Below are 12382 nucleotides of genomic sequence, written 5' to 3'. Positions count from 1 at the left end.
TGGTTGTAAAGCAGTAGGGAGTGAAGGGGACTGTGGAACACTGCAAAGGGCACATGCTATCCAAAAGGGCAGTCCTATTCCCTTCCAACAAGTTATTGCCATGTGGGAGTTTACCCCCAAATGGCTGGATATCATAGTTTGTTTTTTTTAAGATTTTATTTATTTATTCATGAGACAGAGAGAGGGGCAGAGACACAGGCAGAGCGAGAAGCAGGCTCTATGCAGGGAGCCTGATGTGAGACTCAATCCTGGGACCCTGGGATCACACCCTGAGCCTAAGGCAGGCGCTCAAATGCTGAGCCACCCAGGCATCCCAGCTGGACACCATAGTTTTTTAAAAAGAAGCCAGAAATCCAGATTTTCCTATAAAATTCCCCCATTAACACACACACACACACACAAATTAGGACCTGACAAAATAAGTCTGTGGCCAGATCTAGCTCATGGATTGTCAGCTTGCAGCCTGTGGTCTTAGTTGAAACACAGCCATGGGGCCCTTTACTGTCACTCTCCCTTCTGTGTTTCCAAAGACAAGTTTGATGACTTGCTCGTAAGGCATCAGATCAAGTACCTGGGGCTGATGGAGCATCTGCGGGTGAGACGGGCCGGCTTTGCATACCGGCGGAAATACGAGCATTTCTTGCAAAGGTAAAGTTTGTTTTGTTGATCTGAAGCCAGTACAGTCAAAAACCTACTGTGTGGGGAGTCTCTGGGTGTGATGATGAATAAAAGGCCATCCCCCCAGGAACTCAGAACTACTTCTACTGTAGCCATAACTATGATTAACACTAACATTTTGGAGAATAAAAGCTAAATCAGTTTACCTTCTTCCCTTCCTTTCCCTAAGCCTGTGACTTCTTGGGAGTCCAGGAAGCTCAAGACTGATGCATAGACGTGCCACTAGGGGACAGACATGGGCAGGGTGCCACTTGAGTCTGTCTGTAGTTGGGGAAGCCCCTCCCCAAGGTGACTGTAAGTGCTCGTTTAGTCAATCTAAGAGCAATCCCCTTGGCATCGTGGGCTATCAGGAGAAGCAAGTGTAATGATGGGAACATGGACATTGAAGTCACACAAAGCTGGGTGGGGATCCCTGTCCTGTCTCTTCTAGCCATGATCTCTTTCCTTATAGGTAACATAGAGATTAAATTGTCTGATCTCTGAGAGTTTATCAGGATTTAACGATAAATTCACCACCACCTAAATCATTTGTGCACCAATACTTCATTGGTGGTGGGCTGTGTGTGAATTTGTGCTACCAAAAAAAAAAAAAAATCAACATATTCTCATACTCTCAAGGGAAGCATAATGGTTATTTTTATAGGTCAACATGGTTGAAGATTGGTAATTTCAAATTGCAATCTGATACTAGGCTTCTTTTGAACTACAACTTTATTAAAGTGTACATGAGCTTATAATTTTTTCCTCTAATTTCTTGTATTTATTTTGCAACTTGTGTCAAGATTCTGCCTTTTGAAAATTGAGCATTTCCTAGCAGCTCTTATTTTTAACCCCTGACTTAGTGATCGCAGATCTCTCTCTACCAGGGATCATGCTGCTTTTCCTCCCATGAATCTCATGTCTTGGTAAGTGCTATCTCCTTATACGCACTTACTAAATAATAATCCATTTCCTCGCTGCTATTTTTATTTAAATTCTAGTTAGTTAACATACAGCGCAATATTGGTTTCCAGAGTAGAGTTCAGTGATTCATCACTTACATTCATACACTTACACCCAGTGCTCATCACAAATGCCCTCCTTTATGCCCATCACCCATCTAGCCCATCCCCCACTCACTTTCTTCCATCAACCCTTAGTTCTCTGTCATTAAGAATCTCTTAATGCTTTTTCCCTCCCTCCTTTTTTTCCTTCCCCCCTTCCCATATATTTACCTGTTTAGTTTTTTAAATTCCCCATAAAAGTGAGATTATGCAGTATTTGTCTGACTTCTTTCACTCTCCATAATACCCTCTAGTTCCAGCCATGTTGTTGCAAATGGCAAGATTTCATGCTTTTTGACGGCCAAGTAATATTCCATTGTATATATACACTCCATCTTCTTTATCCACTCGTCGGTGAGTGGACATGTGGGCTCTTTTCATAGTTTGGCTATCGTTGATAATGCTGCTATACACGTCTTTGAATGTGTATTTCCATCTCCTTTGGGCAAACACCTAGAAGTGTGATTGCTGGATCTTTGGGTAGCTCTATTTTTAACTTTTTGAGGAATCTCCATACTGTTCTCCAGTATCACTGTTATGTTAATGATTTATATACCTGCTGATATCCTTTAGCTATAATCTCCTTATCACCCCAGCCCCAGCCCTAAGCAACCACTAACCTGCTTCCTGTCTCTATAGATTTCCCTGTTGGACATTTCATACGCATAGAATTATGCAGTAGGTGGCCTTTCATGACTGATTTCTCTCACCTCACACAGTGTTTTCAAGGCTCATCCTTGTCATAGCATCAGTGCTTCATTTCTTTGTAGTGAGGAACCATACTCCATTGTATGGATAGACTACATTTTACTTATCAGCTGATGGGCATTTGGGTTGTTTCTCAGGTTATTATGAATAATGCTGCTAGGAACATACACGTACAGGTTTTTATGTGGACATGTGTTTTTATTTGGGGGGTGTGTGTACCTAGGAGTAGATTACTACGTCATGGTAATCAGTCACTACTGAGTTAATTGGTTGAGGAACTACCAGCCTATTCCCCCCACTTTTAAAAACATATCTCCTTTGTATGCTGTTCTTGCTCATCAGCAACTTGTTCATTTTTTAACTGATTCATCTTTTTCTGAATCTCCATCTTTGCTGGAGATGGCCAGAATCAGCAGCCGCTGCCTGCCCCACCCCACCCCCAAACACACGTGCACTTGATGTTACCATTTTTCTGCAGTTTTTGCTCTTCATACATCTTTTTTATATCTTGTTGTCATCTGAGGCTCAGTTACTCTGCATAAATACTAGTGAGCACCTGCTGTGCACCAGTGCTGTCCTAAGTGCTGTGTAACAACAGGGGACAGGACAGACCACATACCCCCCACCCCTGCGTGGGGCTTACTTCCCATTGGGGGAGTCTGCTAGTGATAAAGAGGATATACGAGGTCAGGTGGGAATGTATCTTTGAAGGAAAATGAATGCAGGTAAGGGAAAAAGAGGGTGGAAAGATAGAAGGCCTTACCTCTTTAGGTAAGGTGGTCTGGGAGGGCCTTTGCAAAGGAGGGAGGGAACCATGAGGCTATCTGGGGATAACAATCCAGGCAGGAGAGCCTGGAAGAAATGGGAAGGTTGGAGGACCATTTGGGAGGGCCAGATGGCTGCAGATCAGTGGCCCTGGGGAGGGGCCGAAAATGATCAAATATATGTGTACCCTGCCTGGCACCACTTCCCTTGATCAGGAAGCAATTGCATCTCAGAGTTGAAAAAGACTGAAGTTCCTAGTCCCTCCACTCTGCAGGTGTTTAAGACATCTCCCCATCCCCGACTTTGTCTGTCCCATGTTTGGACTGCTTTGATGGCATGTGCTAGTGATGGGTGTGGTTTGGGCAGGTGGGAGCAAGGCCTGAGGCTCAATGGCATTCTCTGGGGTAGTAATGCACCTGCGCCTTTGTGTGTGTGGCTAGACTTAGAGAGATAATCGGGGAAGAACATGTGACACTTAATATTTGTCTTAGTTTGGGCTGCTATAACAAACTACCATAGACTGGGTGGCTTATAAACAACAGAGAATTACTTCTCATGGTTTTGGAGGCTGGAAATCTGAGATCAAGACACCAGCATGGTCATATTCCGGGGAGAATTTTCTTGGGGTTGCATGCAGAGTGCCATTCTCTTGTGTCCTCTCATGGTAGAAAGAGGGTGAGGGAGCTCTCGGGTCTCTCTTATAAAGGCACTGATCCCATTCATGATGACCTCATCACCTCCCTGAAGGCCCTCACCTCCTAACACCATCACATTGTGGGTTAGGATTTCAGCCCGTGAATTCAAGATGAGGGGACGACATAGACATTCATTCCATGGCAATGCCCTTAATGGACTTTTTCATAAAGTATAGTTCCAGGAAAATAAATATGTTTTTTTAACAGTTTAATGTGATTTTAAAATAGTACAAACCGTATCTCACAATATTAAGGGTAAGAAGCATAATAGGATCACCATAGCTAACAGTTTTTGAAGTCTTGGACTGTGCCCAATATCTTCCATGGATTATCTCACTTCGACCTTGTGATGCCCCCACGAGGAAGGTCTTGTTAATTGTTCACATTGCAGAGGTGAGGGGGCAAAGTGACTTGTCCAGCTCCTGAGCTGGACCTGAACCCAGGCAGTGTGGTCCTGGTCTAGCAGCTCCGGTTGTATAGCTTCTAGCCTTAGTCCATAGGCACTTTGAATTCTGCATTGGCTTATTTCATTATGTTACAGACCACATGGTTCTTTTTATAGTGACCACATACTAGAAATGTATGCTGAAATCAGGATCTTAGTCATTATTGGGTCCAAGTCCCACATTACTTACCAGGCATGGTACCTTGTCCTCCTGTGCTGGCCCATGTTTATTCACTCATTCATCAGTAGACAGACATTTAGGTGTTTTCTATCTTTTGTCTATGATAAATAATGACAGTATGACATGGTGAACGTTCATGTATGAGCCTGTGTGTGGACCCATATTTTCATGTCTCCATGTATATACTTAGAAGTGGAATGGAGTTGCTTGGGTGGATTATCTGATGATGTCATTGTTTCATGAAGACAGGTCAGACCCACCCTACTGAAAGCTTCTCTCTTTTATCTTTCTTGCCAAGTGTATGTAACACTTGTTGAATTCAAGGAAGTTTGGTGTGATGAGTCCGCTAGGTTGTGCTGAGTGGCTGGCATGTCACAGCTGAGCAAAGCTGACCTCTGGTGGAGGGTTCGGTGGGTGAGTGTAAAGTCCAATGGCTTTCTGGAAGGGCTGTTCCTCTCCCCAGGTACAAGTCTCTGTGCCCAGACACCTGGCCATACTGGCATGGGCCTCCAGCAGAGGGCGTAGAACGGCTGATCAAGTACATTGGCTACACACCGGAAGAGTACAAGTTAGGGAGGTAAGCGGCCAAGAAATGCCCGTTAGAAAGTTTTCTGCATTGATCCATAAGCATCTAGAGCCTGGAGATGAATTTTTTAAGGAATTTATGTAGAGGTACAAACAGATACTTCTATCCACTCCATTTCAATGCAGCTCTGTAAAGACAAAACTCCTGTGTGTGTCTGCTCTCAGTACTTGGCTCATACTCAGAACATTCCACAGTACTTCTGAAAGTCGCTGGGGTGTCCTACACTTCAACTCAATGCTGACACTGTCTACCTCGAGTAGTGTCAGATCCCCAAGATAAGGACTCAGTCCTGTAAGACTGTCCACCCCCCACTTCAGATGCCAATTGCAAGTCTCTATGTCACCTGTGCTTCTGACAACTGACTGGATATCTATTGGAGGTTCCTAGGACGCCCTCTTTAGGTTTGATTTGCTAGAGTGGCTCACAGAACTCAGAAAACATTTTACTTCCTGGGTTATTGGCTTACTACAAAAGGATAGAACTCAGGAAGAGCCAGATGAAAGAGATGCATAGGGTGGGTTGGGGAAAAAGGATGGAGCTTCCATGCCCTCTCCAGGTGTACCCACCCAGAACATCAAAACCATGTCCTTTTGGGGTTTTATGGAAGCTTCATTACACAGGCATGATTGATAAAATCATTGGCTGTTGGTCATCACTTCAATCCCTAGCCCCTCTCCCCTACCTGGATGTGGGCTGAGAGTTTTGAGCTTCTCATCTCAAGATTGGTTCCGCCAGCAATGAGCCATCATCTTGAGGTTATCCAGGGGGCTTTGCGAACATCATCTCCTTGGCATAAATTCAGGTGTGGTGTGGCCGGAAGGGATCTATTATAAACAGCAAGACATCCATTTCACTTTTATCACTTTGAAACCATCTCAGGAACAAAATCCAAATATCATAACAAAAGATGTCCCTTTTGCTCTAATTATAAGGGTTTGGGGAACTATGACCAAATATGTATTTCCTATTACAAATCACAGTATCACAGGTTCCAGGTGGTTGGAAGGGCTCTATTACTGCCTGTTGAGGAGATTAAGTTGGAAGCCCTGTGTTCTAAACCTGACTTAGAGCTCCGTGGCACCTCTTTGCCTGCAAAATGAGTTTGCATGGACTTTTTATTGTTCAAATGCATGCAGGATTTCTCAGAGGAGGCTATTAGGGATTTCATAATGTGAAAGCTCCTGTGGCATTCCAGAAGGTGGTGTTCTAGAACTCTGAGCACATTGCTATCGCTCTAATTGTCCAGGATCAGTAGAACTTTCATACCCATTGATAGTATTGAGGCAAACTCAGTGTGGTGAACCAGGAAGATTTTGGTCTGTCCTTAGAGTCATTTTGGTCAGGGTTGGTGTGTGGTGGTAAGGAACAGTGCCCAAGGATGTAGATGGGCATTCCCAGGCTGCAGAGAATTTCTGCCTTCGTATCTATCCATGAACTTTGCCCGCCAATCCCCTAGCCCTCTGTGGTCACCCTGGTCCCTCTCCATCCTTATGCTTCTGTCCTGGGCCCTGCTTCAAGACTTCATTACATCTCCAAGCCAGATCCCTGAGGGGAATGGGGCTTAGCCCATCCTGAGTGAGGCAGACCATGGAGGTCACCGGTGGGATCTGTGTGGGATGGGGACCTGGGATCACGGGACATGAGGCACTGCTTCCTCCAGTGGCTGCCCTGGGAAGTTTCCCTCACAAGCTGGGTAGGGCAGGCAGGAAGCGATGATGGACATTGATGATTTATCTTTTTTGGTCGATGGGATCTTCTCTTAAACTTAGACTCCTATTCCTTGTCATCAGTTTTCAAAACCCAAGAAGTAACTTCAGGTTGAATTGGTGTCGTAGTTTCCTGAGACTGGATAAATGAATGACCACAGACTGGCTGGCTTAAAGCAACAGGAAAGTACTCTCTCACAGTTCTCAAGGCTCAAAGTCCAAAATTAAGGTGTCAGCGGGCTTTGCGAGAGAGACTTCCTTGCTTCTCCCAGCTTCTGGTGGCCCCTGACATTCCTTGGCTCGTGGTCCCATCCCTCCAGTCTCTGCCCGTTTTCACATGAACTTCCCTATCTGTGTGTGTGTGTGTGTGTGTGTGTGTGTGTGTGTGTGTCCTCTTCTGTCCCTTATAAGCACACACTCACTGGATTTAGGTCACCCATCATTCTCTATGATCTCCTCTCAATCCCTACCTTGATGATGTCTGCAAAGACCCTATTTCCAGATAAGATCACATTCTGAGGCTCTGGGGGAGACACTGCTATTCAAGCCAGTGCAGATGGTAACTGACCAACTAACCATTACAACCATCTCTCTTTTCACTTCTAGAACCAAAATATTTATTCGTTTCCCCAGAACTCTGTTTGCTACTGAAGATGCCTTTGAATTTAGTAAACATCAATTAGGTAATGTTTCTCTGTCCTGATTTCAGTAGAATGTGAAATGAACCCAGCTTAGCTTGGGATACACCTTACATCTGCTGTTTGATATAAGCATCAGAAGCGTTGGCTCTGAAAATTGGGGGTTGTGATAAGACACACATGGATTTATGCCCTAATGTGTGTTCAGAGGGCAGTCAAGGATATATATGGAAAGTTAAACCCAGGACGCCTGGGTGGCTCTGTGATTGATCATCTGCCTTTGGCTTGGGTCATGATCCTGGGGTCCTGGGATTGAGTCCTGCATTGGGCTCCCTGTGGGAAGCCTGCTTCTCCCTCGGCCTGTGTCTCTGCCTCTCTCTCTCTCTCTGGCTCTCTCTCTGTCTCTCATGAATAAATAGAATAACATCTTTAAAAAAAAAAAAGGAAAGTTAAACACTGGATTGCTGTCCCAGTTCTAGTTAAGACCCAACTCTTTTTTTTTTTTAATATTTTATTTATCTATTTGAGAGAGAGAACACAAGCAGTGGGGAGGGGCAGAGGTAGAGGAAGAAGTAGGCTCTCCGCTGAGCATCAGGCTCCACTGAGCCTGATGTAGAACTCAACCCCAGGACCCCAGGATCATGACTCAAGGTGAAGGCAGATGTTCAACTGACTGAGCCACCCAGGCACCCAGGACCCAAATCTTGTGCTATGCCAGGGCCTAAATCTCAAATGAAGCTTTGAAAACTTCATTCATATCCGTATCTGATGTTGGAAGGTGTCGTTTCAAAGCCTGCAGCCAGGGTGGAGGGGGTTTGTGCATGGTGAATAAGGAAAGTTATGGGGTGGTGGGGGTGGGGGAGAGCAACCAAATTTAAAAACTACTGCAGTGGGATGGGACTTCTTCCTTGAAATCTCAACTGCTCTGTTGAGACGTGCCCTGTGGAGTAATCTGAATGCTTGCTGTGTGCTGGCTGCATATGATATCCTCTGTGCTCAGGACCTCATTGTGTTCTTAGAACAAACCTTTGTGCCCCTCTTATCTCCACTTTATATTCCGGGAACCTGAGCTCTAAGATGTTGGAACTTGCTGAAGGCTGCACAGCCAGTAAGCGACAGAGCCGGGGTTTGAACATGGGTCTCTCTGGCTTCAGGATCTGGGCTTGTAACCACTGTGCTTGAGGATCTCATGTTTTGACCCTGACAGCAGCAAGCACTGATCCTAGGACCTGGTTTCTGGGCAGGTGCTGGCTGTAGATGGGGCAGGGGTAGGGGTGCTCAGACAGTGTTTCTAATCAGTCCCCAAGGGATGGGCTGCTACTGGTCTGTGGGGGCATGGGGAGCCCGATGAGCTTGGCCTGTCATGGGAACTCAGTCACCAGGTGGAGAGACGTGGATAGAGAAGCTCCAGGGCGAGCATGCATGTGGTCCCACATGCCTGGGTTCACACTCCACAGTAGCTGCACTGCTCATACTCAGGTTTCCACCGCCTGAGCCTGCACACCCATTTGTGGCTTGTGCTTGGCACCTGCATCTAGGGGTGGTGTGAGGATGAAACAGTGCCTTGCTTGGAACCTCACTAGACAGGGTGGGGGTGGGGAGGCTCTTACCACTGAGTCTGTTCTTTACTCTCAGGGAAGGAGAGGGACAGGGGAGCCAGAAGCTTCTGGCAGCCAGGCTTCATGAACCCCACCCCCCTCCCCTCCTGCCCCGCTGCACTGGTCCCTCTGCTCTGTGCTGTACACCCTGAGACCACTTCCGACCTGCCCTCCAAGAGCACAACTACAGGGTTGCACAACCAAAAGCCTTTTCACCAAAACTTTTGTTTTATTTTAAGTTGCGAGGATCCAAGCCACATACAAAGCCTGCCTAGAAAGGAGAGTGTATGTGAAAAAAAGACAAGCAGGTAAGAATTCAACAAAAACTTGCCCGTTTGCAATGAGCAAAAAATTCAACCAGTCAGCCTGTGTATTATTGGTTGTTTATTTTCATAGCTGCACAGGATTGTACTATGTCAGATGTTGGCAGACTTTTTCTTAAAGGCCAGATGGTACTTTAGATCTGTGGGTCATCTGGCCTCTGCCAATAGCTACTCAGCGTTGTAGCACAAAGGTACTATAGGCAATGCATAAATAAATGGGCATGGTTCTGTTGCAATAAAACTTTATTTACAGGGATCCCTGGGTGGCGCAGCGGTTTGGCGCCTGCCTTTGGCCCAGGGCGCGATCCTGGAGACCCAGGATCGAATCCCACATTGGGCTCCCGGTGCATGGAGCCTGCTTCTCCCTCTGCCTGTGTCTCTGCGCCTCTCTCTCTCTCTGTGACTATCATAAATAAATAAAAATTATCATAAATAAATAAAAATTAAAAAAAAAACTTTATTTACAAAAACAGGTGGCTGGCCCAAGGGCCATAGTTTGCAGACCCCTGTGCTATTCATATAGCACATAATCCATATACCATATACCATATACCATAATCTAGCTGTTCTGTTGATGGACGTGTGGCTTGTTGCCGTTGTTTGTTTTGTAACAAACAGTGCTGCTATGAGGAATGAAAGAAAGCATTTTTTAAGAGGATTTTATTCATCCATTTATTTGAGACTCAGAAAGAGAATCTCAGTCAGACTCTTCACTGAGTGCAGAGCCTGACGCAGGGCTTGATCCCACAACCCATGAGATCATGACCTGAGCTGAAACCAAGAGATGGATGCTTAACCAGACTGAGCCACCCAAGTGCCCCAGAAAACATTTTTTAAAAATCTGAATAACTGAACAAAATATGAAAAGCATTTAAAAATTGGGAAGCAAGCCAGGAATCTCTGTGTGTCCCAATTGATGCATCTCAATTCTTAAGTGTAGACAACTAAAGCACACACTGGATGAGACAAACCAAACGCAGCCCCATAATTAACGTGCCCCTCAGGAAGACCTGGGGAAGCTTGGACCCCTTCCAGTAATTTTGGGACTCTCCTAAAAGCTTCCCACAGCACTGTTGGTGTTCCTGTCGCTCTGGTTCAGTGGTCTGAGCACCCCCAGAGAGGAACTTGGAACACATCAATTTTCCATCTCTGGGGCCGGCTGACAGCTGTGGTGGGCATCCGGATGTTTGGGGAAAGGGGGGGCGGTGTGTGAATGATTCTGAAGAAAGCCCTTTGTATTTAAATGTGATTGTGCTCACCTTCTAATGCCTGCAGTGAACTCTTTCAGCCATCAGACTTGAAGCCCACTGGCGTGGGGCCCTGGCTCGGAAGGTGGCCAAAAGGAGAAAGTGGGCTGTGCGGACCGTGAGAAAGTGAGTTCTCTACAGAAGGTGACCGTGGACTTGGTTGACTTATTTGGCTTTGTGCAGATAGCCAGTCTTTCCTTCAGGATGTCAGGCCTTAGGGATTCAGCTCCATTGCTGTCCTCTGAGCTCCCTGATTTGCCAGTCATCATAATTCATGATGTTGATTAGTTCAAAAGTCACAAGGACAACTGCCTTCCTATGCCGTTTGTTGTTAGCAACTAATTCAATCTACTCAACACAACACAAAACAGAGCATGGTGTGGGTGAAATAGAACATATCTTTGGGGGCAGACTTGACCTACAGGCTACATGAGTGTCACCCTGCATGGCGACTGGAGCGGTTGCTACCATTTTGGCCTTTGAAATCAAACAAGTGGAGAGAGTCTCAGTAAAGAAATGGGCCAGAAAGCTAACGAAACATTTGCCCCTATAGGTTCATAAAGGGATTCATCAACCGCAACAAGCCCCTCTGCCCTGACAATGAGGAGTTTATCGTGTTCGTGCGTAAGAATTACATCTTGAATCTTCGCTACCATGTCCCAAAGAATGTCTTGGACAAGAGCTGGCTGAGGCCTCCTGGCATCTTGGAAAATGTGAGGACTGAACAGGGACACCTGTTGCAAGTGACTTGGGCATTGATGGGGCTCAGTTTCTATATGTACTTGTACGGCCTCCCTTGGCTCAAAAGGGCTGCCTTAGCGAAATGCTTCTTGGCAAGGTTGTTACACAAGAAATGGCACTCCTCTAAATTCGTACGCTAAAGCCAACAGAGGTCTGTTTGCACAGAGCATTTATGATTAATTTCTTTTTTTTTAAGATTTTATTTATTCATGAGAGACACAGAGAGAGAGAGAGAGAGACAGAGACACAGGCAGAGGGAGAAGCAGGTTTCCCATGGGGAGCCCAATGTTGGACTCGATCCCAGAACCCTGAGATCACGACCTGAGCCAAAGGTAGATGCTCAACCACTGAGCCACCAGGTACCCCAAGATTTTTTTAAAGATTTGTTTGAGATTGAGAAGGAGTAGAGAAAGGGGCAGAGAGAGAGAGGGAGAGAAGCCGACTCTGTGCTGAGCCAGGAGCCCAACATGGGGCTCGATCTCATGATAGTCAAGAGTTGGAGGCTCAGTTGACTGCGTCACCCAAGTACCCCCTTCCCAATAGCTTTTAATGACTGTCACCTAGATGTTTCTCAAAAGATGGTCCAAGGGCCCAAGGGCCCAAGGGTCTTAGAGAGCAGTGGGGGTCATGTAAGTAAGATCTTGGGTCCCAGCCTGGGTCTACTGAGCATCTCTAGGAGTCCTTTATTTTTTCTTTTTTTTTTTTCTTGCTAGTTCTCAGATGACTCAGACATATTCATGTTTAAGAACCAATAGGTTAGGGGTACTTGGGTGGTTGAACATCTGCCTTTGGCTCAGGTCGTGATCCTGGGGTCCTGGGATCGAGTCCTGCATTGGGCTCCCTGCAGGGAGCCTACTTCTCCCTCTGCCTATGTCTCTGCCTCTCTCTATGTCTCTGCCTCTTTCTGTGTGTCTCTCATGGATAAATAAGTAAATAAATCTTTAAAAACAAAAAAAAGAACCAGTGGTCTAGCAACAGTGAAAAGGTAGTGCAAGATTAGCAAATTCACTGCCTTCTTGGAGTTTAAA

General features: G+C 45.8%; 1 protein-coding gene across 1 annotated transcript in view; it reads left to right on the top strand.

Annotated features, from left to right (window-relative positions):
- Window positions 1-12382, top strand: part of MYO1H (myosin IH) — a 49235-nt gene that overhangs the window by 29838 nt on the left and 7015 nt on the right. The window contains exons 19-24 of the mRNA XM_025474276.3: window positions 531-648; window positions 4979-5092; window positions 7414-7490; window positions 9283-9351; window positions 10655-10739; window positions 11167-11326. Coding sequence (XP_025330061.3) covers window positions 531-648; window positions 4979-5092; window positions 7414-7490; window positions 9283-9351; window positions 10655-10739; window positions 11167-11326 — 623 coding nt within the window. The remainder of the gene's footprint in view (window positions 1-530; window positions 649-4978; window positions 5093-7413; window positions 7491-9282; window positions 9352-10654; window positions 10740-11166; window positions 11327-12382) is intronic.

This window comes from Canis lupus, chromosome 26 (assembly GCF_003254725.2).
Source record: "Canis lupus dingo isolate Sandy chromosome 26, ASM325472v2, whole genome shotgun sequence".
Classification (NCBI taxonomy): domain Eukaryota; kingdom Metazoa; phylum Chordata; class Mammalia; order Carnivora; family Canidae; genus Canis; species Canis lupus.
The sequence above is the reverse complement of the archived record's forward strand: the minus strand, read 5'-3'. Positions and strand labels throughout refer to the sequence as shown.